The sequence below is a fragment of the Balaenoptera acutorostrata genome, chromosome 7 (genome assembly GCF_949987535.1).
Source record: "Balaenoptera acutorostrata chromosome 7, mBalAcu1.1, whole genome shotgun sequence".
NCBI classification, from domain to species: Eukaryota; Metazoa; Chordata; class Mammalia; order Artiodactyla; family Balaenopteridae; genus Balaenoptera; species Balaenoptera acutorostrata.
The window spans coordinates 49,005,575-49,033,065 of record NC_080070.1 but is presented as its reverse complement, the minus strand read 5'-3'; the positions used below and the strand labels follow the sequence as shown (position 1 = coordinate 49,033,065).

General features: G+C 40.2%; 1 protein-coding gene across 7 annotated transcripts in view; it reads left to right on the top strand.

Annotated features, from left to right (window-relative positions):
- The window catches only part of CREB5 (cAMP responsive element binding protein 5), a 408,270-nt gene that overhangs the window by 368,366 nt on the left and 12,413 nt on the right, over window positions 1-27,491 (top strand). For 6 of the 7 annotated variants that reach the window (XM_057549812.1, XM_007193491.2, XM_057549811.1 and 3 more), the window contains 2 exons: window positions 18,975-19,298; window positions 23,669-23,899. In XM_057549812.1, the coding sequence (XP_057405795.1) occupies window positions 18,975-19,298; window positions 23,669-23,899 (555 nt within the window). The remainder of the gene's footprint in view (window positions 1-18,974; window positions 19,299-23,668; window positions 23,900-27,491) is intronic. The other variant, XM_007193493.3, reaches the window with a different exon arrangement.

The window sequence follows — 27,491 nt, the reverse complement described above, 5'->3', positions numbered from 1 at the left end:
GAGTGGAAGATTCTCTAAAAAAGGGAATTGAGCTTGTTTGAGTTTGGAGTCCTTTGACTCAATCTTGTATCCACTTCTCTTTTACAATGATTCTGCCTTGTCATTGTATATGAATAAATACAAATATCAGAGCCCTTGGGTAGAGCATGTTTTCCAACTCCAGTTGAGCTGACTTCCTTTCCTCCTCTATATCTTTTTCCCTTCCCTCTGGCCTTTTGCCTCTTTCTTGCTTTTTGCCTTTTCCACATGCTTTTTATATTATCTACCATCTTCTTCTAACTAGGCAAACTGTCAGGCTGCACCACAAAGAACAACGTCAGGTCCAAATCCCTTGTCTACACTGGCTCTCGAGCAGGTGACTTAACATTTATTTCTTCAGAGGAATTTCCTACATCTTCAGAACATGGGGGATGATCTTCATCACCTACTTCGAAGGTTTAATATCTGCAAAGAACTTTGCTCACTCTAGAAGGAAGGCACTGATTTAGGACAAGCTACTACATTATTGTCAGTCCCTGGTGAGTAGTTGCTTAGGAGAAATTTGGAGTCAGAAAAGAAATTGCTTAAGCTGGAAGAGAAGACAGTTCATGAAAATGATATCTTAAGCTTGTTAGAAGATAAATTCTTAGGACATTTTCAATGAATAAATCAACCAGAAAGCTTTCTATTTGGCGTTTTTAGAACGGTACTCAGTTGTGACAGTATGATTTAAAGAGGTGGTTCCACAGTCCCCACTCCACCACCCCCGTTACTTAGGTTGTAGGCAGTGAAACGGTAGAGTTAGATCTCTGGTTTATTGAACTGTACACCATGAAGACAATAGAAATGAAGAGGTAAAAAGATAGCTTAGCAAGAGACTGTAATTTCACTCTTAAAAATGTGTCAAATAGTTAATGTATTCTGCTAGTCATACCTCCTGAAACTCTCCAATTAGAAAAGAGTACAGAAAACTTATTCTTCAACAGCTAGATATTAATGGAATTTTTAAAATGCGTCTGAGAATCAACATGATTTGGATACACATCAGCTCAGAAAAAAAAGTTGTTACTCATTTCTTGGCTGGAAATGCTCTGCACTATCATCTTCTTGGGCCTAATTCAAAAGTTCTCCTTAAGCATAACTTTTTATAAACACACAAACAACCAGACTCTTCATAAATTATAAATGGCTTCTCTTGGAAATGCCTTAAATGTAGATATGCATTATAAAAAATAATTTTTTTTGCCTTAAATGTAAACATCAACCAAAAAAAAACATCTTTTGTGTTTTGTTTTAGTTTCCCCATGCACAGCTTTATTTTCCCTGCTATGTTTTGCCTAAAAAACCAAAGATTGTGCTGTGATAGAAGCTTTTATTAATGATGGTGCTCCTTCATCCCGAGTCTCTCCCAGGTTTCTCCTGGTCCTTCCTGCTCAGTGAGAACAGGCCATTGACAAATGGCATTACTGGTTCTTGATGTGCTCAGAGCCCAGGGGCTATTGGTGGATGTACTCTGTGTTGTCTGAGAGCTGCTGAGTTGAGCACCATGCAATCCAGACCACTCACAGGCAGACCGGGAACTCTTTTTTAGGAGGATGGTAGAGCCATCACAGCAGGTTGATTTGGCTATTGGTCCAGTGGCTTTGGACCACGAACACTTACAAAGCACCCCCCAAAAAACTTAAGCAGCACTTAATGATCAGAGTTTATTACACACTCTTTCTCTTCCCCACCCCCTTCCCCAGTCTTCTCCCATATCTTTGTTGACGTGCTTGGGGGGACTCAAGCAGGGATCAGATCAGAGGCAAAGGAGAGTGTGGAGAACAGAATGTAGAATGTACCACACCATTTTACCAAGAAGAAAAACGGAACTGGACATACGCCACATGTTAGTTAGGTGTGGATATCGATACCAAGGGGCAGGACAACTTATACTTCCATACAATCTACTGCCCATAGTTTAAGAGAAACACATGGAGACTTTTTACCTATCATAAGCTCGAGGCCCCCTTGGCCAGACAACAAATGTCTCCACAAGGAATGGCACACATCTTGCCATTTCCCAACAAGTGGAATAAAGCTAGAAGACGACAATATGGAACAGCCGTCCTGGAGAAGCCTTGCCAACACCAGGCAGAGGTGTGTCCAGGGAAGGTCCTTTTAGTCAGACATTCAGATGCAGAAGTTTGAGCATCTGAGTTACTGAGAAGTGTCCTCTGGGGATGGAGTGGGGGTGGGAGGGCAGTGCCCACTGAATACAGCTGCTCTAGGAAGGGTGTGGGTAAGCGTCTGATGGAGGACTGGTGATTGGGTGCCTGGCTTCCCCACCCAAGCAGCGCACTGCCGAGTCGTGGACCTCCCGCCTCCGACGCTGCAGTGCGGTGGCTCTTCATGATGGTCATCAAGCACACACCCAAGGACTGCTGTGCATTAAAAAGGAAGCAATTGGTATAGTTAATGTTGCCCGCTGTCCATCTTTCTTGGGATGATGGGAAGTGTAGCAGTGAGGAGAAATCCTATCCATCACTATTCATTGCATCACTTTTTTGCCCAATAATGAGGTCACCCCACTTAGGAAGGGCCCTGGGATGCACATATGGTGTCAAGTTTGCTGTGGGAACTTGAATCTGAATTTCATGATTTCTGTGCAATTAAAACCCCAAACTTAGTGTTGCATTAACATGGATTTTCCATAGTGAGTTATAAATGCAAAGTTCTATGTTTCGTATGTCTTTTTCTAACATATATTACTGCCTGTGTTTCTGCTTAAAAGCTCGTCCAAAATAAAATAACAAAGGATTACTTTTTTTCCAATAGAATTTTCTTCTATAAAAGCTAGAAATAAGCCCTTACCTAAAATTACCCAGGCTTGCAGGTGCTGGGTTTTGGGGGGTGTGTAGTGTTCACTAGCAAGACAAAGGGCATTATTCTCCCTGCAACCACCACCAGAAGGCATTCCTTCTGTGGAGAAAATTGTAGGCCAACGCTTTAAAGACGTTCCATGGCTAGGACCACTCCTGGAGACTTGCAGGCAGCAGGCAGGCAGGCAATCAACAAATATTTATTCTAAGGCCACTGTGTATTCAGCACCTTTAAAATTGCCAGGGAAACCATCCAGGAGCGTAAATACCTGCTAGGGCCAAGTTAGTACCCAAGGTCATTCCGTAGTGCTTAAGGAGCTCAGTAATCTGAAAGGAGCAGGGAACCCTAAAACTGTAAGATGGCAGCATCTCACCTGGGTATGGGGATATTGACAGAATAGGAAAATAAAATCCAAGAAAAGGCTCATTAACTAAAGCCGATACTTAACAGTTGCACCACCCCCATCTTTTCCTTTTACATCTCCCTTAACAGACACCCAGCTCCCATTCCCTACACACCACACACACACCACACACACACACACGCACTACTACTACCATTCACCATCATCATCACCTCTGCCCAGAAACTGAACCCAACTGGATGGATCAAGTCATCAGTTGTTTTTTTGTTTTTTTGTTTTTTTTTAATAATGAACACATTTTAAAAATAACAGGGCAAATATGCTAAGATGTGCAAATACAAGGATATTCATCACAGTGTCATCAGAGAGGGGAAGAATGGTAACAGCATGTATGGAACATCAACTGAGAATTGCGATACTCCCCTAGAGAAAATCCAACATCTATTAGGCATGACGTGAGATTTTGTGGGGGCCACAGGGATATGGGGACACGGGCTTGAATAGCACACATCCTGGCCTGTGCAGAGGTGAACAGGACTCTCACCCTCTTGCATTAAGTTCTCTAATCTAGTTTTTTTGATGCGGCTGAAAAGTCACATTAGTTGTTTTGACACGTGCATCACATAGTGGTGCTTTACAAAGTCATACGAAATCCCTGCATCCTCTGTTACATACGTAACCGCCAAGCTACGTCTCCCCTGAGCTTCCATTGGACAGTACTGGTGTTTTTTGGGTTTTGTTTTTGTTTTTGTTAACCAAGCATAAGATGTTACACCGATCCCTATTACATTTCTCATATTGGATTCCTTGATGCTAGTCTGCCAAGATCTTTTTGGATACTGGTTCATCATCCAGTGTATTTAACACTCTCTACTAGCTTTGTATCATACACAGTTGACGGATGTGGCTTCTGCATTTTCTCTTTAGTTCTAAGCCAGCTAGGAGACGATAGAATTGTAGAAAAAAGAGGGTGCCAATGTCTTGCAGAGGAGTCAAATTCCCTGAGACATACCCAAAACCTGGCTTAGACCTTATCCATTCTAGGGCAAAGTATCTTTTTGGCTTTTATTGTTCACGATACAGTGTTTCACTTAAGGTGACATCATAATGAATATTAGTCATTCTCAGATGAAGTCAAGAGTTTCTATTAGCACCCTGTTAAAGGATAAGAGATTCTTATTTTGCTTTATGTACTTTATTTTTAAAATATTTTTTAATTGACAAAATTCATATAATATAAAATTAGCCATTATAAATTGTACCTTTCAGTGGCATTTAGTACATTCAAAACATTGTGCAACCATCACCTTTATCTAGTTCCAAAATATTTGCATCACCCCCAAAGGAAACCCTGTACCCATTAAGCAGTTCCTCCCCATTCTCCCCTCCCCCAGCCCCTGGCAACCACTAGTCTGTTTTCTGTCTCTGTGCATTTACCTATTCTAGATATTTTGTGTAAATGGATTCATACACTATGTCACCCTTTCTGTCTGGCTTTTTCCATTTGATAATGTTTTTGAGATTCATCTATGTTTCAGCAGGTATCAGAACTTCATTCCCTTTTATGGATGAGTAATATTCCATTGTGCTTTATTTTGAATTTTAAAAATCTAAAGTAAAACAAATATATTTTAATGCTAAGAAAAAGAGGTTATTATCTCCTTTTCTTATTTTTCATCAAAATTTGGTGTTAAAACTCTGCCCGCAAAACAATTCCACTCTGTCTGACTAATTATTCTGTATATCCTTATGGCTTATACAGTTTCTTATTCCATTATGTATCCCCATGTCATAGAGGAGGAATTTGAAGCTCAAGGTGACCAGCCAAGGTGGCGGAGCCAGGCTTTTAAACCTAGATTTCTCACTCCAAGTCTTCTGTTCTTCTTCTGAAGTTCTCTGAAACAATGACATTTCTTTCTTTATTTTAGACATTCATACAACTCACTTCTCCAACAGATTCCTACCCCTTAGCAGCCATCATCTCAGACCCTCTCTCTAATGGAATAGGGAGCTCAGGATCCTGCCCTCGTTAGTTAGGTACATTAGGACATGTAGAGCCAAGTGGTTTACTTATCTAAGGGCTTATTTAAAGCTGTCTTACAGTAGAATGAAGACTAACTCCTGCCCTCAGAACAGCAGTTGGTTCTGAAGTTCACTAAAATGCACAGCCTCTTAAAATGCTCACCAGCCTGCTGAGTTATAAATGACAGCCCCTGAGTCAAAGAGACGCAGGGAAGCAGTATCTGAAATAGAACAATTCTATAAATGTGCGTTCATTAATTTCTTCACTTAAGAAAAATTGAAGGCTCACTCTTGCAGAACTGTAATTACTATATGATTTAGACATTAATATAAAAAGGGTGGCAGGGAAATTGCTTAAGATTTGTCTCTGGGGTTTGTTTGGCTTTCTTAACCACCGAAGTTTAACATGTCACCTAGCGCTTAGGTCTGCTTTACCTCACTTTAGAAGTTATACCAGCAAGTGGACAATGAGAGAGTGAAATCAAACACTGAATTCTTTTCCTTGATTACTTTAGAATTGCTGAAGTTCCACTTTTCTGAGGTACCATCCTTATTTGTGAGATTTCCTTGCATCATTTTCCAGTGGACTAGAGTATTGATGTATAATACAATTCCTTTGTGTTTTTAAATAATTACATCATTTCTAATATCTTCAGAGTTAATACTTTGTAATGACAACATGACAAAGAGTATGAATAGTTTTCCCCCCAGACCTTATAGGATCCTCCCCTTTCCCTGGTAATCTCTTCTGCCAACCTGGTAGCCTTATTTGAAATTTTACTACCAAACCAAAATCTAAAGCAGAAGAATACTTAACCTGTGAAACCATCAGAGCTGAGTTCCATTATACAAGTTTTGAAAGGAGCATATTTTATGCCAAGTGATTAAGCCGGGTGTGATTTTAATTAATTTTCTTAACAATGATTCTGAAATAAATGTGGATTTTAAGATCCACTCTGCGGTCAGAGTTATACGATCATTCTCAACAGACATCCTGAAGCCAGGATGTGACTCTGGGCATTAAAACTATTTCTGCCTTGGCTAAGTGAAGTTCAGAGCGTGTGTAACTACCCCATGGCACGGTCTCATCCCTACCTCTCTCCAACTTCGGGAAGCATTTTGGGATCCAACTGGCGACATAGTGTCATAAAATTCAGTGGATAAATAACAGTTATTTTTCGTGAATTCAGAGACTTGATTTCAGAAATCCTTGATGCCTAGAGCAAGTCAGTAATCATCGATATTGCAAGCACTCCTCCAGTGAAGGCTTCTGGAGGTGTCACACCATTGACCATTTGGACCATTCAGGAGCCTGTGTTACCACCTCAGCTGATCAACTGTGTTGGGAAGGAGAAAGAAAGAAGAAATTACATTTACAGAAATACAGAAATACCTTGGGGTGGCCACTGACGGCAATTGTTTTGTATTCGAAAGGAAATATGAAGATGGATTTTATCTTATTTTCATATAGTCTCTTACTTGTGGTCAACTCAGCAACACTACATTTTGATGTTATCACATTCTTTGCTGGAACAAAACCCAAGAGCCGTTTTTAATTAAAACCTTTCTAGAAAGAATGCTTCAACCATCCCCACCCCCCATCCAACTGAATTTCAAATATTTGTTTAATTCGGTTTGGCTTTCAGAGTCTGTAAAGCATAAGCAATCGGCCGAGCTGAAAATGGAGAAGAAATGTTTTTACAGTTCCACAAATGTTTCTAACTGGCAAGAGTGAGTTGTTAATGGGAGATAAATTGCCTGGGGTGGGTGTGGGTGGGTGTGTCGTGCGTGTGTGCTCACGCAGGCCACATGCATGCACCCACGTGGAGGTAATGACGTTTGCGTGTACCTGGGCCTCACAGGACATGCTGTGATGCAAAACTGTGCTAAGCTGGAGAGTAAAGAGGGGCTGGGACAGGGCCACCGTGGCAGCGGTCGTGCATGGTATGGGATGAGGTAGATAGCTGGTTTCTTACCAGAACTCAGAGCCTGGGCAGCAGGCCCATCCTCCCATTGGGAACAGTGAACAAGGAGCTGATAAAATACACAGACCGAATGAAAATGACCCCTATTGACTGAAACCAGCTGTGTCAGGCTTCTCGCTGTCTCTCCTGATTTGCTCTCTCAAATAAATGGATGTGGTAGAGGATGAGAGAAAGTAAACAGAATCATTTTTTCTTTCTTGCAGTCGCACCTCAGTAACAGCCCTGGTTTTTATAGCTGAAAAATATATGTTTATTTGCTCATTAATTTCCCTCTCTCCCTTGCCTTTTCTTGGCATTGTGTAGAATGTTATTTAAAATAAGACACAGTTCGGCTTCAAAAAGAAAAATCATTCTGCAAAATACAGCTTGGACTCATTTGCTGGTCATTTATCATCCCTAAGAGAGTGGGGTACAAATATCTTTATTTGGTATGCTTTAATGATTTATAGGGCGATGAGTCTTGTTGGCACCAGGATACAGGGAAACAGCAGTCTCTTTAGGATTTTAGAAGTGCCCCAAACTGTTTAGAAATGACATGGAGAATATTAAATGTGGCATATGCAAAGCAGCTCGATAATCATTTCTCTTCACCGCCTTCCTTTCAAAGATGGGGTAGGCTGGTGCTTTGGGGGTGGACTCAACCCACAGGCCTGAGATTCTCTAAGGGGTGCTTAAAAGTCTTCATTTCCACACTCGGGTGTGTGTGTTTTCTTTCCAGTACTTCAAAAAGGCTTTGGTTTTATGTATCTCCCATTTCCTTTGGGTAGTGGGCAAATAATAATGTGCCTAACATTAGTGCCCAATAAATATTTGTTGAACGAACAGTTAAATGGAATGTTATAAGGCTTATTAGTATTATTGTCTTGGCATGAAACCTGCAAGAATAGACTTGAGGCAATCAAGTAATTTCCCTTAACAGTACAAGCTAATTATTTGAGAGATGAAGATCTGGTGCATAGTATTTATTTGTCAGGCTCAATTTGCTCCTAATTAAAGATGGAAAAGTTGTTTGTAGCATTGAAGGGAAAACATAGTGACCCACTGCTAAACAGCTTTTCAATTTTCCATGCTACTCTTTCAGGGAAAATGTATCAAGATGAAGTTAATGTGCATTCCTTTTGTTTATTTGTGTTTCCTTTTTTTCTGTTATCATTTTTTTAGATTTTTATTTTTTATTTATTTATTTATTTATTTATTTTTGGCTGTGTGGTGTCTTAGTTGCAGCACGCGGGATCTTCGTTGAGGCATGCCTTTTGTTGTGGCGTGTGGGCTCCTCGTTGTGGTGCGTGGGCTTCTTTCTAGTTGTGGCGTGCAGGTTTTCTCTTCTCTAGTTGTGGCGCTCAGCTCCAGGGTGCATGGGCTCTGTAGTTGTGGCGCTCAGGCTCCAGAGCACGTGGGCTCTGTAGTTTGCAGCTCGCAGGCTCTAGTTGAGGCGTGCAAGCACTGTAGTTGTGGCATGCGGGCTTAGTTGCCCCGCCACACATGGGATCCTAGTTCCCCGACTAGGGATCAAACCTGCATCCCCTGCATTGTAAGGCAGATTCTTTACCACTGGACCACCAGGGAAGTCCCTTCTGTTATCATTTTTAGAGGGCAGGCAGGGTGTGGAGCGGGGATCTCTTTTGACAGTATTTTTGTAGTCCACCTGCCTGTATGGCTTCTGAAGTCATTCTGCTAATGTTGGTTGTCTGATAAAATTGTCCTTTCATATGAATACCACCTGCAGTGATCCAAGATGAAAATGCTACATTCGCATCCTAAACCTCAGAAAGTTTCATTCATTCATTCATTCCAGAAATATGAATTCAGTGCCCAATATGTACCAGGCTCTGTGCTAAAGCTTTGAATTTAATACTGAGCAAAATCCAGCATGGTTCCTGCTGTCATGAAGCTTATAATCTGGGATGGTTGGTGGGTATTAATTGAATGATCATACTAAAAATCGTAACTACAAACTGAATTTTAAAAAGAGGAATATGGTTCTACTGGGTCCATGTAACAACAGGAATTGATTTAGACCAGGAGACCAGGGAGAATTTTACTAAGGAGGATCCTGCGGCTGAGAGCTCTAGAATGTCTGAGGAAAAGGAAAGATCATGCCAGGCAAGAAGATGATCAAATGCAAAGAGCTGATGGGAAGGCCGGGCCACACTCCTCAGTGCCTACGCATATACTATATTAAGGGCTTGACCTTCATCCTCTGAACATTGGAAAGACCTAGAACGGTAATATATCTGAAAGTTAGGAAGTAGGGCTAGGGAGAACAGATACCTGGATCTTATCAGATCTGTGTTTGGGGGGGAAATATAAGTACCCATCTTCATAAATGTAACGAGAGGTGATCGTGCTAAGCTCTGGATGGTCCTTTGCTGCAGTTGAGCTGCCTGGAAATTCTCACCACCCACCCTTCCCTCTGCCAAGCTTTGGAACGAGTGTATCTGGGTCTCCACTTGTGTGCTGGACTGTGCAGCAATGGCATCTTGCCATTTTCTTCTGGGCCCTGCTCTTCTTTCTGCCTTTCCTTTTGATGATGGGGAGGTGGTATAACACAGTTTATTCCTGTTTTGGCAAAGTGTGCATGACAAGCCTTTCAGCTCTTTCTCTGCTGGCGTAGAGAACAGGCTGTGGAGGTAACTCACCTCCACCCCTCTCCAGCGGCGAGAGCTTGGGCACATGGCTTAGTCTCTCTTTGTGCCTTGCAGGGTTGTTCTGAAGATTAGGTGAGTTAATACTTGTCAAACACAGAATGAGGAGTGGCACGTAGTGAGTGCTCAGTTGATGCCAGCAGTTATTATTAGCTATTTTTACTGATATGGCAAGGTGTCAAAGATATGTATTGTTGAAGTGAAAAAAAGCAAGATACAAAACGATATATCATAAAAAGGGCTTGCACAAACGTATTCTGATAAACGTTAAGGATATGTCTGTGGATACTTGGTGGTTATATCTGAGGAATGGGGCTTAGAAGGAAGAAGGTAAGCAGGTAGTTTTTACTTTCTCACCACATATTCTTGTAGTAGTTTTTTGTTTTTTGTTTTTTTAATATGCAGCTGCATATTTTTATAATAATGAAATTGTAAAGAATAGTCTCAAAATCCATCAACAGTATTTGCTATGTCAATTTAAAAATAATGATCTCAATATATTTTTTCATAATTTTCTTCACTTTTAAGTTTGGAGATGTCACTTAGAAACTTTTCTTGGAGTAAAGAAACGTGTATCTGAAGTCCAGCAATTCATCCAATGTTCACTTCTTTTGTTTATGTTCTATTCAAATAAGAGTTTTTTTAAACCACGTGCTATTATGATCCCATTGTTATAAAATTATTCTACTTGTTCTTCTGTCTCTACATATGCACAGAGAGAGCTGTCTGGAATACTGTTCACCCACCAAACAAACAATGCATTTGGTTCATTGGTTGCTGACTTCATTGTACTTTTAGGGTTGCTTAAATTTTTTATAATGAGCATTTTTATAAAAACAGTGAAATCATTTCTAAAAATTGTAGATGAGTATCTGTTCACTTTTCTGTTTAGTAATAAACACAATATACAGCATCTAATCATTCCCAGGGATTCAGGAAGCTTAACTTTTTCAGGATGATCCAGATGCAGATCAGTAGCTTCTGTGTGGTACATGTTGCTCATGAAAGAGGTGGCAAGTGGGCTCAGTGGTTACTGCATCAGGACACAGGAAATGTATTCAATGATTATCAGATATTAACATATAGTCTGTCAAACTGCCCCCCCTTTTTTTAACAAGTGAAGGCTGTTTATATTTGACTAAAGATTTTGACGAATTGAATTGGTACTTATCAATAGTTTACTCTGACCAGCTGAGAATCATTAATATTGTACAGGGCTGGCACATGGTTGCTTTGATCATCATTTAAATACAACTCTTCCATTTCACAGTGATTACACACCACCATCATCAATCAGAAAAGAATGCAAATCAGGAGAGAACTTTGAGTCCCCTAGTAAATATTTTATGTAGCCAATGTAAGCTTGCCAACTAGGATATCATCTCTGCAGAAGATACATTTCCAAGGGGTAACTGCATTATACAGTACTTAGTACATTGTGCCCCTCAGGATATGATGATAATTGTCTGTGTACAAGAAAAAACAATTTTGAAGAAACTGCGACCAAGTTGATTGCCAACTGATTTTTTTTTTAACATCTTTATTGGAGTATAATTGCTTTACAATGGTGTGTTAGTTTCTGCTCTATAACAAAGTGAATCAGCTATACATATACATATATCCCCATATCTCTTCCCTCTTGCGTCTCCTTCCCTCCCACCCTCCCTATCGCACCCCTCTAGGTGGTCACAAAGCACCGAGCTGATCTCCCTGTGCTATGCGGCTGCTTCCCACCAGATATCTATTTTACATTTGGTAGTGTATATATGTCCATGCCACTCTCTCACTTCGTCCCGGCTTACCCTTCCCCCTCCCCATGTCCTCAAGTCCATTCTCTACATCTGCATATTTATTCCTGTGTTGCCCCTAGGTTTTTCACAACCTTTTTTTTTTTTTAGATTCCCTATATATGTGTTAGCATACGGTATTTTTCTCTTTCTGACTTAACTTCACTCTGTATGACAGACTCTAAGTCCTTCCACCTCACTACAAATAACTCAATTTCATTTCTTTTTATGGCTGAGTAATATTCCATTGTATATATGTGCCACATCTTCTTTATCCATTCATCTGTCAATGGACACTTAGGTTTCTTCCATGTCCTGCCTACTGTAAATAGAGCTGCAATGAACATTCTGGTACATGACTCTTTTTGAATGATGGTTTTCTCAGGGTATATGCCCAGTAGTGGGATTGCTAGGTCGTATGGTAGTTCTGTTTTTACTTTTTTAAGGAACCTCCATACTGTTCTCCATAGTGGCTGTATCAATTTACATTCCCACCAGCAGTGCAAGAGGGTTCCCTTTTCTCCACACCCTCTCCAGCATTTATTGTTTGTAGACTTTTTGATGATGGCCATTCTGACTGGTGTGAGGTGATACCTCATTGTAGTTTTGATTTGCATTTCTCTAATGATTAGTGATGTTGAGCATCCTTTCATGTGTTTGTTGGCAATCTGTATATCTTCTTTGGAGAAATGTCTATTTAGGTCTTCTGCCCATTTTTGGATTGGGTTGTTTGTTTTTTTGATATTGAGCTGCATGAGCTGCTTGTATATTTTGGAGATTAATCCTTTGTCAGTTGCTTCGTTTGCAAATATTTTCTCCCATTCTGAGGGTTGCCTTTTCATTTTATGGTTTATGGTTTCCTTTGTTGTGCAAAAGCTTTTAAGTTTCATTAGGTCCCATTTGTTTATTTTTGTTTTTAATTCCATTTCTCTAGGGGGTGGATCAAGAAGGATCTTTCTGTGATTTATGTCATAGAGTGTTCTGCCTATCTTTTCCTCTAAGAGTTTTATAGTGTCTGGCCTTATATTTAGGCCTTTAATCCATTTTGAGTTTATTTTTGTGTATGGTGTTAGGGAGTGTTCTACTTTCATCATTTTGCAGGTAGCTGTCTGGTTTTCCCAACACCACTTATTGAAGAAGCTGTCTTTTCTCCATTGTATATTCTTGCCTCCTTTATCAAAGATAAGGTGACCATATGTGCATGGGTTTATCTCTGGGCTTTCTATCCTGTTCCACTGAGCTATATTTCTGTTTTTGTGCCAGTACCATACTGTCTTGATTACTGTATCTTTGTAGTATAGTCTGAATTCAGGGAGCCTGATTCCTCCAGCTCCGTTTTTCTTTCTCAAGATTGCTTTGGCTATTTGGGGTCTTTTGTGTTTCCATACAAACTGTGAAATTTTTTGTTCTAGTTCTGTGAAAAATGCCTTTGGTAGTTTGATAGGGATTGCATTGAATCTGTTGATTGCTTTGGGTAGTACAGTCATTTTCACAATGTTGATTCTTGCAATCCAAGAACATAGTATATCTCTCCATCTGTTTGCATCTCTTTAATTTCTTTTATCAATATCTTATAGTTTTCTGCATACAGGTCTTTTGTCTCCTTAGGTAGGCTTATTCCTAGGTATTTTATTCTTTTTGTTGCAGTGGTAAATGGGAGTGTTTCCTTAATTTCTCTTTCAGACTTTTCATCATTAGTGTTTAAGAATGCAAGAGATTTCTGTGCATTAATTTTGTATCCTGCTACTTTACCAAATTCATTGATTAGCTCTAGTAGTTTTCTGGTGGCATCTTTAGGATTCTCTAGGTATAGTATCATGTCATCTGCAAACAGTGACAGCTTTACTTCTTCTTTTCCTATTTGGATTCCTTTTATTTCTTTTTGTTCTCTGATTGCTGTGGCTAAAACTTCCAAAACTATGTTGAATAATAGTGGTGAGAGTGAGCAATCTTGTCCTGTTCCTGATCTTAGTGGAAATGATTTCAGTTTTTCACCATTGAGAACGATGTTGGCTGTGGGTTTGTCATATATGGCCTTTATTATGTTGAGGTAAGTTCCCTCTATGCCTACTTTCTGGAGAGTTTCTATCATAAATGGGTGTTGAATTTTGTCAAAAGCTTTTTCTCCATCTATTGAGATGATCATACGCTTTTTCTCCTTCAATTTGTTAATATGGTATATCACATTGATTGATTTGTGTATATTGAAGAATCCTTGCATTCCTGGGATAAACCTCACTTGATCATGGTGTATGATCCTTTTAATGTGTTGTTGGATTCTGTTTGCTAGTGTTTTGTTGAGGATTTTTGCATCTATGTTCATCAATGATATTGGCCTGTAGTTTTCTTTCTTTGTGACATCTTTGTCTGGTTTTGGTATCAGGGTGATGGTGGCCTCATAGAATGAGTTTGGGAGTGTTCCTCCCTCTGCTATATTTTGGAAGAGTTTGGGAAGGATAGGTGTTAGCTCTTCTCTAAATGTTGGATAGAATTCGCCTGTGAAAACATCTGGTCCTGGGCTTTTGTTTGTTGGAACATTTTTAATCACAGTCTTAATTTCAGTGCTTGTGATTGGTCTGTTCATATTTTCTATTTCTTCCTGGTTCAGTCTCGGAAGGTTGTGCTTTTCTAAGAATTTGTCCATTTCTTCCAGGTTGTCCATTTTATTGGCATATAGTTGCTTGTAGTAATCTCTCATGATCCTTTGTATTTCTGCAGTGTCAGTTGTTACTTCTTCTTTTTCATTTCTAACTCTATTGATTTGAGTCCTCTCCCTCTTTTTCTTGATGAGTCTGGCTAATGGTTTATCCATTTTGTTTATCTTCTCAAAGAACCAGCTTTTAGTTTCATGGATCTTTGCTATCGTTTCCCTCATTTCTTTTTCATTTATTTCTGATCTGATCTTTATGATTTCTTTCCTTCTGCTAACTTTGGGGTTTTTTTGTTCTTCTTTCTCTAATTGCTTTAGGTGTAAGTTTAGGTTGTTTGTTTGAGATGTTTCTTGTTTCTTGAGGTAGGATTGTACTGGCATAAACTTCCCTCTTAGAACCGCTTTTGCTGCATCCCATAGGTTTTGGGTTGTTGTATTTTCATTATCATTTGTTTCTAGGTATTTTTTTATTTCCTCTTTGATTTCTTCAGTGATCTCTTGGTTATTTAATAGTGTATTGTTTAGCCTCCATGTGTTTGAATTTTTTACAGTTTTTTTCCTGTAATTGATATCTAGTATTATAGCATTGTGGTTGGAAAAGATACTTGATACGATTTCAATTTTCTTAAATTTACCTAGACTTGATTTGTTACCCAAGATATGATCTATCCTGGAGAATGTTCCATGAGCACTTGAGAAGAAATTGTATTCTGTTGTTTTTGGATGGAATGTCCTATAAATATCAATTAAGTCCATCTTGTTTAATGTATCATTTAAAGCTTGTGTTTCCTTATTTATTTTCATTTTGGATGATCTGTCCATTGGTGAAAGTGTGGTGTTAAAGTCCCCCACAATTATTGTGTTACTGTCGATTTCCCCTTTTATGGCTGTAAGCATTTGCCTTCTGTATTGAGGTGCTCCTATGTTGGGTGCATAAATATTTACAATTGTTATATCTTCTTCTTGGATTGATCCCTTGATCATTATGTAGTGTCCTTCTTTGTCTCTTGCAATAGTCTTTATTTTAAAGTCTAGTTTGTCTGATATGAGAATTGCTACTCCAGCTTTCTTTTGATTTCCATTTGCATGGAATATCTTCTTCCATCCCCTCACTTTCAGTCTGTATGTATCCCTAGGTCTGAAGTGGGTCTCTGGTAGACAGCATATATGTGGGTCTTGTTTTTGTATCCATTCAGCCAGTCTATGTCTTTTGGTTGGAGCATTTAATCCATTTACATTTAAGGTAATTATTGATATGTATGTTCCTATTACCATTTTCTTAATTGTTTTGGGTTTGTTATTGTAGGTCTTTTCCTTCTCTTTTGTTTTCTGCCTAGAGAAGTTCCTTTAACATTTGTTGTAGAGCTGGTTTGGTGGTGCTAAATTCTCTTAGCTTTTGCTTGTCTGTAAAGGTTTTAATTTCTCCATCAAATCTGAATGAGATCCTTGCTGGGTAGAGTAATCTTGGTTGTAGGTTTTTCCCTTTCACCCCTGTAAATATGTCCTGCCACTCCCTTCTGGATTGCAGAGTTTCTGCTGAAAAATAACAGTTAATAAGCTGTTAACCTTATGGGGGTTCCTTTGTATGTTATTTGTTTCTTTTCCCTTGCTGCTTTTAATATTTTTTCTTTGTATTTAATTTTTGATAGTTTGATTAATATGTGTCTTGGCATGTTTCTCCTTGGATTTATCCTGTATGGGACTCTCTGTGCTTCCTGGACTTGATTGACTATTTCCTTTCCCATATTAGAGGAGTTTTCAACTATAATCTCTTCAAATATTTTCTCAGTCCCTTTCTTTTTCTCTTCTTCTGGGACCCCTATAATTCGAATGTTGGTGCATTTAATGTTGTCCCAGAGGTCTCTGAGACTGTCCTCAATTCTTTTCATTCTTTTTTCTTTATTCTGCTCTGAGGCAGTTATTTCCACTATTTTATCTTCCAGGTCACTTATCCATTCTTCTGCGTCAGTTATTCTGCTATTGATTCCTTCTAGAAATTTTAAAATTTCATTTATTGTGTTGTTCATCATTGTTTGTTTGCTCTTTAGTTCTTCTAGGTCCTTGTTAAACGTTTCTTGTATTTTCTCCATTCTAATTCCAAGATTTTGGATCATCTTTACTATCATTACTCTGAATTATTTTTCAGGTAGACTGCCTATTTCCTCTTCACTTGTTTGGTCTGGTGGGTTTTTACCTTGCTCCTTCATCTTCTGTGTATTTCTCTATCTTCTCATTTTGCTTAACTTACTGTGTTTGGGGTCTCCTTTTCACAGGCTGCAGGTTCATAGTTCCCATTGTTTTTGATGTCTGCCCCCAGTGAGTAAGGTTGGTTCAGTGTGTTGTTTAGGCTTCCTGGTGGAGGGGACTGGTGCCGGTGTTCTGGTGGATGAGGCGGGATCTTGTCTTTCTGGTGGGCTGGACCATGTCCAGTGGTGTGTTTTAGGATGTCTGTGAACTTATTATGATTTTAGGCAGCCTCTGTGCTAATGGATGGGGTTGTGTTCCTGTCTTGCTAGTTGTTTGGCATGCGGTGTCCAGCACTGGAGCTTGTTGGTCATTGAGTGGAGCTGGGCTTAGCGTTGAGACAGAGGTCTCTGGGAGAGCTCTCGTCGATTGATATTATGAGGGGCTGGGAGGTCTCTGGTGGACCAATGTCCTGTACTCGGCTCTCCACCTCAGAGGCTCAGGCCTGACATCTGGCCAGAGCACCAAGGCCCTGTCAGCCACACGGCTCAGAAGAAAGGGGAGAAAAGGAAAAAAAAAGAAAGAAAGAAAAATAAAATAAAGTAAATAAAGTTATTAAAATTAAAAAAAAAATTATTAAAATTAAAAAATTAAAAAGTAATTAAAAAAAAAAGAAGAGAGCAACCAAAGCAATAAACAAATCCACCAATGATAACAAGTGCTAAAAACTATACTAAAAAAAAAAAAAAGGACAGACAGAACCCTAGGACAAATGGTAAAAGCAAAGCTACACAGACAAAATCACACAAAGAAGTATACAGATACACACTCACAAAAAGAGAAAAAGGGGGAAAAAAAAAAATATATATATATAAAAAGGAAGAGAGCAACCAAATCAATAAACAAATCTACCAATGATAATAAGTTCTAAATACTAAACTAAGATAAACATAAAGCTAGAAACAAATTAGACGCAGAAAGCAAACCCCAAGTCTACAGCTGCTCCCAAAGTCCACCGCCTCCGTTTTGGGATGATTAGTTGTCTATTCAGGTATTCCACAGATGCAGAGTACATCAAGTTGACTGTGGAGATTTAATCCGCTCTCCCGAGGCTGCTGGGAGAGATTTCCCTTTCTCTTCTTTGTTTGCACAGCTCCCGGGGTTCTGCTTTGGATTTGGCCCTGCCTCTGCATGTAAGTCGCCCTCTGCCGTCTGTTCTTTTGGGAAGTCTGAGGTCTTCCGCCAGCGTTCAGTAGGTGTTCTGTAGGAGCTGTGCCACATGTAGATGTATTTTTGATATTTGTGGGGAGGACGGTGATCTCCACGTCTTACTCCTCCGCCATCTTGAAGGTCTTCCCCGCCAACTGATTCTTTAAATCTGGCCCCAGACTCTTTAAATCGGGCCCACTGCCTAATTTTGCACAGCACAGGAGCTAAAAATGGTTTTTACATTTTAAAATGATGGAAAAATATAAAAAGTAGAATAGCATTTTGTGTCATGTGAAAGTTATATGAAATTCAGATATCCTGTCCCTAAGTAAAGTTGTATTGGAACACAGCATAGTCATGTCATTTGTTTACATACTGTATACAGCTGTTTTTGTGCTGAAAGGGCTGAGTTGAGTAGTTGTGAGAGACCTTAAGGCATGCAATGAGGAAAATATTTACTATCTGACTTTTTATAGAAAAGCTTGCTGAGCCCTGCTTAGAGATCAGATTCAGGGAGAAGTTATTTGTGTGCATGTCTGTTTGCTTATTGATGGATGATCCTTTTGTGTTGGATGTACCTGGCCTGTGGTGTGGTCATCAAAGAAGCTGTAGGATTGCAGTGGTCCACATTCTTCTACTTTCCTCATTTCCTTCCCAAAGTCAGAAGAACGTTATTATGTGAGAAAATTAGATTATTAAAGGGACTGTGAGAAGTATCATAGTAACAAATGGAAAGATCTACATATTGACTCAAAAAGTTATGGATTTCTAATCTAATTTGAAGACTTAACATTAGTTCTGTTCCTATATTCCAAAATTTGAAGTTATTCCCTCTTTGGGTCTGAGAAATCTTTTGAGAGGCAAACATCTTTTATTCTTATGAATAAATAAATAAAACACAGTGCCATATCAGATGGGCCCTTTGTTCAGTGGCATTATCATATTGAATGGTTCCATTGGGTTTATACTTGCATTTGGCTGTCAGTAGGATATGATTAACAACTGGATAGTAGGAAATACCTTTTAGCAGAATATCTAGGGTATCCTGCTCATTTCCCGTGACAGTTGAATTAATTAACATTCATGGCTGACATTGATACTTCTACCTACCATAATCTATATGAAAATTTGAAATTAATATAAAAGTCATACTGCTACCAGTAAAAAAATGTTAACAATAGTACCATAAAATATTATAAAATTGAAAATATGAGTCATTTTGATTCAAAATCCCTATTGTGTACACGACTGACCTCAGTTGTCCCCTCTTGTTTTGTTCTGTTTCAGAGGTTGAAGGCTGCGTTGACTCACCACCCTGCTGCCATGTCAAATGGGAATATGAACACCATGGGACACATGATGGAAATGATGGGGTCCCGTCAGGACCAGACGCCACACCATCACATGCACTCACACCCACATCAGCACCAGACACTGCCAGCCCATCACCCCTACCCGCACCAGCACCAGCACCCAGCACACCATCCTCATCCTCAGCCCCATCACCAGCAGAACCACCCACATCATCACTCCCACTCCCACCTTCATGCACACCCGGCACATCACCAGACCTCGCCACACCCACCCCTGCACTCCGGCAACCAAGCACAGGTAGACCTTTTTCATCATCTCTTTCTCCCTTCTCGTTAACAGTACAAGCTCAAATGTGGGGCTCACTGGCAGCAACCTTGTTTGACAAGCCCAGGTGTTCTATCTGACACTCTGGGGGGCTCTGTTCATTTCCTAAGAGGTAATGGTTACCCATAAGACCCTACCAGATCATAGTTTCTATAACTAATAAGGTAAATATCAGGTTTAGTTTCTAGGGGCAAACGTAAGCTTCAAGTTCTCCAAGATCTATTTTTGTAGTGTGTTATAAAGTTAACCCTAAAAAAGTAACACCAATGGAGGATTAAGAATTTAAGCTTTAAAGAAAGATGTGTATAAAGGATGAGAAAAATAAGTTAATTCTAACCATGGTTCTAGCTGCGGTACTTTATAACATCATAGAGACTCAATTTTGTCACCTGTAAAATGGAAGTTAAATACAATGGGCAATCTTCTGAATAACAGTAAATGTTAAAAATATAAAGAGTAACAATTTCAGGCAGACAAAGAGGCCCAGTAATGGATGTTAGGGTGTAAGGTGCTGTGTAAATGGTAAAGAAAGGTGACTCATCCCACCCAATGAGAAATGTGTTGGAGGGAGCAGGCAGAGAGCCAAGCTCTGTAGATGATCAGTTCAAGAGGAAGGCCAAATCCCAGTGGTGGAAAGTCACCAGGAGTGGCTAGAAAGAAAGCCAGCATTTAGACACAACTGGAAGAGGGTCGGGGGATCTGGCAGACGTTATGTCACCCAGCCCAAGAAGAGAGGCGGGTCCGTGTACCCGAGTGAGTTTTAGTAAGTGGATGAAGGGCATGTCTAGGAGCATGGCTAGCCCTAGACATTTTGGACCTTCAAGTGGGATGACCTTTGTCAGTTCCCTCCACCCATTCAAACTGCCAGGTTCCAACCAGCTGGGTCAGAATGGTGTCAGAAGCTTGGGATCACACTTATTCACTGTCTCCTCCATTGTCTGCCTCTGTACCTCTCACCAGGCAGCTTTTAGAGATCTTGCACCACCCCCTCCAGCACACACCAAACCTGGACAGCCATCCACAAAATGTGTTATCCATAAGCAACTCTCCATTCAGTAGATAAGCTTATTTATTAGCTAAGCTTACTTTTGCAAAGTTCTTAGAGGTATTCTATACAGCAAATAAGAGTGCAGGCTTTGGAGTGAGAAAACTTTCATTCTTTTCCCACCTTACTTGTTGTATGATTGTGGTCAGTAGATGAACCTCTCTAAGCCTCCGTTTTCCCATCTGTAAAATGGGGTAATAATAGACCAAGCTCATAGACCCTTAGGAGTATTAAATAAGAGAATGTTTTGCCCTTGGCACAGCATTTTCAATACATGATAGCCATGATTAATTCCAAACCGAATAATGTGATAGAAGCTTAGCAAGTAGTTTAGCAATAAAATGCTATCCAAAGCACCTTTTTAGTCATGTGCCATAGTAGGACATATATTTAGAAGGGAAAAAGAAAACTATAGTACAAGGTCAAAGATAGGCAGATAGATTCACATGTATACTTATCTTTTTTAAAAACGGATAGCATCAGGTTTTGGTTGCATTTGTGAGCGAGTTACTTCACAGACAAGCTTAACAGTTCATTAAATATAAAAGCCACTCATTAGCTAATTACAAATTAGCCAATTGCCCTCCATTTCAAGTCAGTAAGTGGCCAATTGTATATGCAATCAGTTAATTGCCTTTATAATTGGCTGCACAAAGTTGCTTTTTTATCCTATGCTACTAAAAAGAAAAAGTCCACGTTGGTCTTGTTGAAATTTGAACAAGATCACTTAGACCATATTCAAAATGCCACTGTTAACTGTATTAACTTGGTTGGTATTGAGATTCTTGTCATGTGGCCTAATTGTATGATTGTCAGAACAATAGAAGTTTATTAAGGTCATCCAACTCTGAGATTCTAAGATGACTTGGAATAAATTCTGTCATTTTGAAATTACAATTAATTATTTTTGATCAAAATTTTCAGAGCATCTGTGTCAACATAATGCCATTCTATTTATTTTACTGAAGTATAGTTGGTTTATAATATTGTGTTAGTTTCAGGTATACAGCAAAGTGATTTGGTTATGCATATATATGTGTATATCTATATTCTTTTTTATTCTTTTCCATTATAGTTTATTACAAGAACTATGAATATAGTTCCCTGCGCTATACAGTAAATCCTTCTTGTTTATCTATTTTATGTATGGTAGTGTGCCTCTGTTAATCCCATACTCCCAGTTTATCCCTCCCACCCCACCCCGACAGAATGCTATTTTAAAAAGATAATGATGGGTAACAATAATTATCAGAGACACAAATTCTGGTCTTAGGGTTGCATTTTCAATTTCTCCTGGCTTCTTGCGATTCTTTTGCATATAAGGATGTGACTTCAGAGTCCTGGTATCACTCCTTGGCCACCAGGAATTTCTCTTAACCAAACCACACCTTGACCCTGAACCTGGACTGTGCCTGAAACCACCATGTAACTTACCCCTTTGGGTAAAGGCAGAGGACAAGCGTCAGGGGATAAAGCTTTGTTAAGTTAGCGTGGGAGAATACAGTATTGAAAAAGAGGTCCCTGCAGTGGAGATTAAAACCCAGTTTTGCCTACTTGAGAGTCTTGTCTAGGGCTGGCAATGAGAGATCACTAATTCATACAAAGAAATGAATGAATTTATTTCATTCATTTTTTGCCTGTTAATCCCATACTCCCAATTTATCCCTCCCACCCCACCCCGACAGAATGCAAAAATAGCGAGGTTAGTACCTTCTTCCCTAGTGCTTTGCTTTGCGGTGGTTAGCTCAGAAGTTACTGCATCTGAAATGACTAGTGCTAAACGTTTGCCAGTAACAAGGAATACATCTTCATCAGCCGCTCTGGTGAGTAAGATCTTAGACAATTTATTTTGTTATTCCTCTGTGATTCGGAGGAAAGGAATTGCCAATAAACAGTTTTAGAAAATGTCTTTGCTTTAAACAAAATTACTGAGATGCAATCTAACCTCAGTCCTGAGCCTGGTTCTTTTACAGTTAGTCATGTAGGGTTTGATAGAGTTTAGGATTAAAATATATCATCATCAGTCAGCTGATGTCAACCAGGAGCCATTATTAGTGCAATTACAGTCGTTCTGATTGATTTCAATCATAGGGTTGGAATGTGGTAGAAAAGGTGGCTGGGTTTCATTTTTTAAACTTTTTGCCTGTTATTTCTGCAGGTTAAATGCCTCTTGTAAAACAACTTTATAGGTATTACAGCCATAGCCTGAGTGACTGAGCAATGAGAGGGAGGGAAAAAAAAAAAACAACACCCTTTATTGAGAATGAAGAAAAGGGAAGGAGTGAAGTGCATTAGGGAAGCATTAGGTGTCCAGACTCATAAACAGTCAGTCATAGAAATTTCACTAGGTGCTGAGTGTCTGCTGTATGAAGGGAAATAAAGCTATATGTGTGGGAGTCCCTAAAACCTTAGATGTTGTTGAGCCCCATGCAGACCTTACAAGGAATCTATAAGCATAGTAAAACTTTTTAATAAAGTGCTTTGCCACTCCTAGGATTTCCTTATAATGTAAGTATATATAACCACCCCTCCCTGTCAACAGACAAGGTGTATTAACAGGGCTCAGTGCTGCGTCAGGATGGACTTTCAAAGGCCCCGCTTCCCAATCAGCTAGAAATTCACCCACTCACCACCTCCTGTAACTCCCTCAGCCTTGATCAAGCTCTGAGGAGGAGAAAGGCCCATTTGGAGTTTGCAGGTCCAGCTAGGCATTTGCAGTAAGAACTGTGAAATTGTGACAAAAGGATTTCAGCTGCTTTCCAGGCTTCACGGGGTTCTTTTGATAGGAGTCACAGTGGCAGTGCTGTCCCAGAGGTGTGTTCTAGGAACATGGTTTTGACACCATTAGTATGAAAGGCATTCACAACCTGCCTAGAAGGAGTTTTCTGCAGATGACAGAAGACTCATCAGTAGGCTGACAGTCACCCTGACCTCTGTTTTCACGCGTTGCCATACATTGGCGCTTTCAGGTTTTACAAGGCACCTTAAAACATTTTTAACATCTGAGGAGAAAAAAAAAGTTTCTTCTATCATGATTCAGCCAAATGCCAGTCAGGGGAAAAAAAATCTACTTGACTCTCTTTTTGCAGATCATCCCTGTATCTTGCCAAAATATCATAGAAGATAGCGGGGTGATGCTTTTCCTCTTCACGAGCGTGGTGATTTCATTGTTGACTTCATTCTTAGAAAACAAGTGTAATGTGCTAACTAAAACAAGCGACTCCCTGTGTTTTGCATTTCAACACCTTATGCAGCCGTTCCTTCTCTTTCCCCATCACCCCCTCCCTCTCTTTCCCAGCAGGTTTCACCAGCGACACAACAGATGCAGCCCACCCAGACAATACAGCCGCCTCAGCCCACAGGGGGGCGCCGGCGAAGGGTGGTGGATGAGGATCCGGACGAGAGGCGGCGGAAATTTCTGGAACGGAACCGGGCAGCCGCCACCCGCTGCAGACAGAAGAGGAAGGTCTGGGTGATGTCACTGGAAAAGAAAGCAGAAGAACTCACCCAGACAAACATGCAACTTCAGGTGCAGGCCACTGTCTCTCTCCCCAGGACTCAAAGGCCCTGTGTAACATTGGCATTTCCTGCCCCCGCAGGCACTTGTTGACCTAAGCAGTAACACCACCCCTTACCCCACAGAGCAACTGCAGGCTTATTCCTCAAGGTTTATTAGTTCCGAGACACTCTACGAAACAAAACAACCATTCATTTTTACATCAGTCTGCTCTGAGGAGGGAAGCCCTGCCCAATTAAGTTATAGGGCTGGGAGCAGAAGCTCAGTCAGACAGAAGTTCAAACTCTTGTTCCGTACCTACTTGCTGGGTTTAACCTCTCTGGCTCTCAGTTTCCTCATCTATAAAATGGGAATAATAACCTCATTTGAGCCATTTGTACATAATACATCTTCAACCAAAAGGCCGCTCTTTCTGTCCACTGGGTGAGGGAGTTGCTTCAGTTTGCTCTAGATTATCTATATTTTTGTTTAATGGAAAAAAGGGAGGTTTGTGTTTATTATTTTACTCCATAAGAAAAGGCGTATTTCCATCTCATTTTTAAACTTGACAAGATTTGAATCTTGCGTGATTTTTGCTTTCCATGATTGGCTCAGTGGGGGGACATTTTATAACAAGGCCACTTCTAGGAGTTTTTGAGAACCTCCAGCACCTGGAGCTTCTCCAGCGGACTTCATGCCGTACACATGACGCAGTTCAGGGCATTTGTTCTAACACAGAAAGGAGTGCACTGTTCACCAGCAGAAGCAAAAGCAAGTATTATATTAGTGACAAGCAGTCCAGGGGTAGCAGTAAAAATGGTGGATTATAGCGCTGGATTATACAGTGCTTCCAGGAGCAGAGATAATGGCTAAAGAGTGGAGGGAAGAGGGGAAAGAATGCCTAAAATAGGGAGAATCTGCTCCTCAGTAGTTCATAGGTCACCTTCACCCCCCATCCTCTGTGCATCCTCAGAAAGGAGCAATTAGGGTGCCAAACCCCCCTTTGCATATTTAATTCCATTAAGTGGAAATGGTCTTGGGGCGTCCAGTGTACAAATTGAAATTATACAAAGACAGTTTGGGTTATACATGGACCCACTGTTTGGGTTATACAGGGACTGACTGTCATCATTTATGGATGTTCACTCTACCCCCCAAGTGTATCATTCTTTTAATGATAGACATGAGAAAGAAACTGGGAAACGTATATAGCAGATTTGGGGGAAGTAAGATAATAAATCCTCCCACTAGCTTGTACGAAGCTTGTGTGAAGTTGGAGACTCTGTTTTGTTACCCTCTCCCCCGACCACTTACCCCCTTTTCTAATGTCGGGTCTAGCATGGAGAGTTCCTGAGTGTCTGTACTCAATATCTGTTGAATAAACGAATGAGCTCCCCGTCTCTGGAGTGTCCAAGAACTAGCTGCCTGACCACTTGGCAAAGATGTGATTTAAGGGAATCAAGCCGCAGAGTTTGGCTGGACTCAAACACCGCTGAAACCACTCTAACTTGAAAGCCTATAATTCTAGAATCTGGCAGGCACAGTAGTATGTGAGAAGCTTTTAGGTGGACATGGGCACGCATTTTTAATATTAATAATAATCATATCTTAATTTTTATGTGTACTGAAAAATGTAATCAGAACATCAAACCTTCAGTTTCACAGATATTTTTGGTAAGGAGCAGGCTAAATCATTAAAAAATGAGTTAATTTGTACAAACATGTTAAGTAAATAAAAGTTCTGGTGTATGTGACCTAGCAAATATCACAGCAGTGGTTTTGTAATGACTGAAATGTGAGAACCCCTGGAATTTGCTACCAGTTCTGAGATCTGCAAGAGGGCCATGAACAGGTGCAGGTTTTCTCAATCTCAGCACTATTACCTTGGGGCTCAGTAATTCTTTGTTGTCTCCTGTGCAGTGTAGATACTTAGCAGTATCCTTGACCTCTACCCTCTAGGTATCAGTAGCACCCTCTCCCCCACCCCCAAGTTGTGACAACTGAAAAATGTTCAGACAATACCAAATGTCCCCCGTGGGGGGCAAAATTATCCCTGAGTGAGACCCACTGACCTAGATGAAGGAGCCTTGAGTAGTCAGCTGACATGTAATCAGATGCGGACAAGTTTTTAAATCAGTTTTAACTAAAATGAGTCCTTGCAGAATGACCCCAGGGTATTGACCATCTTTCTAGAGCCTGAAGACATGGAGGGGGTCATAGCAGAGAGCCAGGAAAAGTGAGGATACTGGTTTACTTTGACGTCAGATGTGTTCATGACTTGACATATGCATATATGTTATAGCTTTCACTTAACATATAAGGTACTTAACATATAAGGTATATCCTTTATGAGAACCTAATCTACTTTTTTAAAAGAGTATATTTTAAAACATGCTTATTGCCAGAAGAGAGACTTATTTTATTTTATTTTATTTTAATTAATTAATTAATTAATTAATTTATTTATTTATTTATTTATTTTTGGCTGCGTCGGGTCTTAGTTGTGGCACATGGGATCTTTTGTTGCGGCTCGCAGGCTTCTCTCTAGTTGTGGCGCTCGGGCTCAGTAGTTGCGGCCCGGGCTTAGTTGTCCTGCAGCATGTGGGATCTTAGTTCCCCAACCAGGGCTCAAACCCGCGTCCACTGCATTGGAAGGCGGATTCTTAACCACTGGACTACCAGGGAAGTCCCAAACCTAATCTATTAATTTTCCCATTTTTAGAACCCAAATGGCTAAGGATAAGAGATACTAGAATTCTAGCCCCTGAAAACCAGAAAAAAAGTCCTATTGGGGCCATTCAACAGGCACCAGTATTTTGGGTTGTTAAAGCAGTGCCTGAGGAAGGGACGGTCTCTGAAAAGACTACGTTGTTGGTGTTTTCCAACCACTGCTTTGCTTCACAGGGACGGAAACCACAAGGGCTCCGTGTTTTCTGTGATGCCGAGTGCTCTGCATTGTGCCACGTGATGCTGGAGAGGACATGCAGATTCTGCTACCTTTGAATGACCCTTTCCCTCTCACTGGACCTTTGTCAAAAGAAAAAGTTGTCTCTCTTGAGGCTGGTCCAGTGAGCCAAATTTTAAGTAAACAGAAATGGAAGGTGCTACACAAACAAACTCCCGCCAAAAGGAATATCCAAGGTCTGGATGGCCAGCTGCCACTTTTGAGTTGTTTTCCAGCATAAATCTTCTAGTTAGGCTGCAGAGCTTCAGATTGGAAAAATCAGACCTGAGAAAACAAAATCAAACTTCCAGACTTCATTTCCTCATCTCACAACAAACCTCTACCCAAGAGGTCAACACAGGTATAAGAATTGGGGGAAATATTAGAAACCACCCAATCTGACATTTTATTTGGGAGAAACTGAGTCTCGGGGGACATGAGGAGTCTTCCTGAAAGTCACACAACCAGCAAGTAGTAGGATGAAGACCCAAGCGACCCTTCTCTTGACCTAACCCACTGCTCTGTGATCTTTCATTCTAGGAAGTTCTTCAACTATGAAGGAATCCACATTCTTTTCACTGACAGAGTGGCTGAGATCAGCTCTAAATTCATCAACTGCTAATGTGGTGCTCAGTGGATTGTTTGTGTTCAATAGATGATATGGAAATCGTCTGGTCGCCC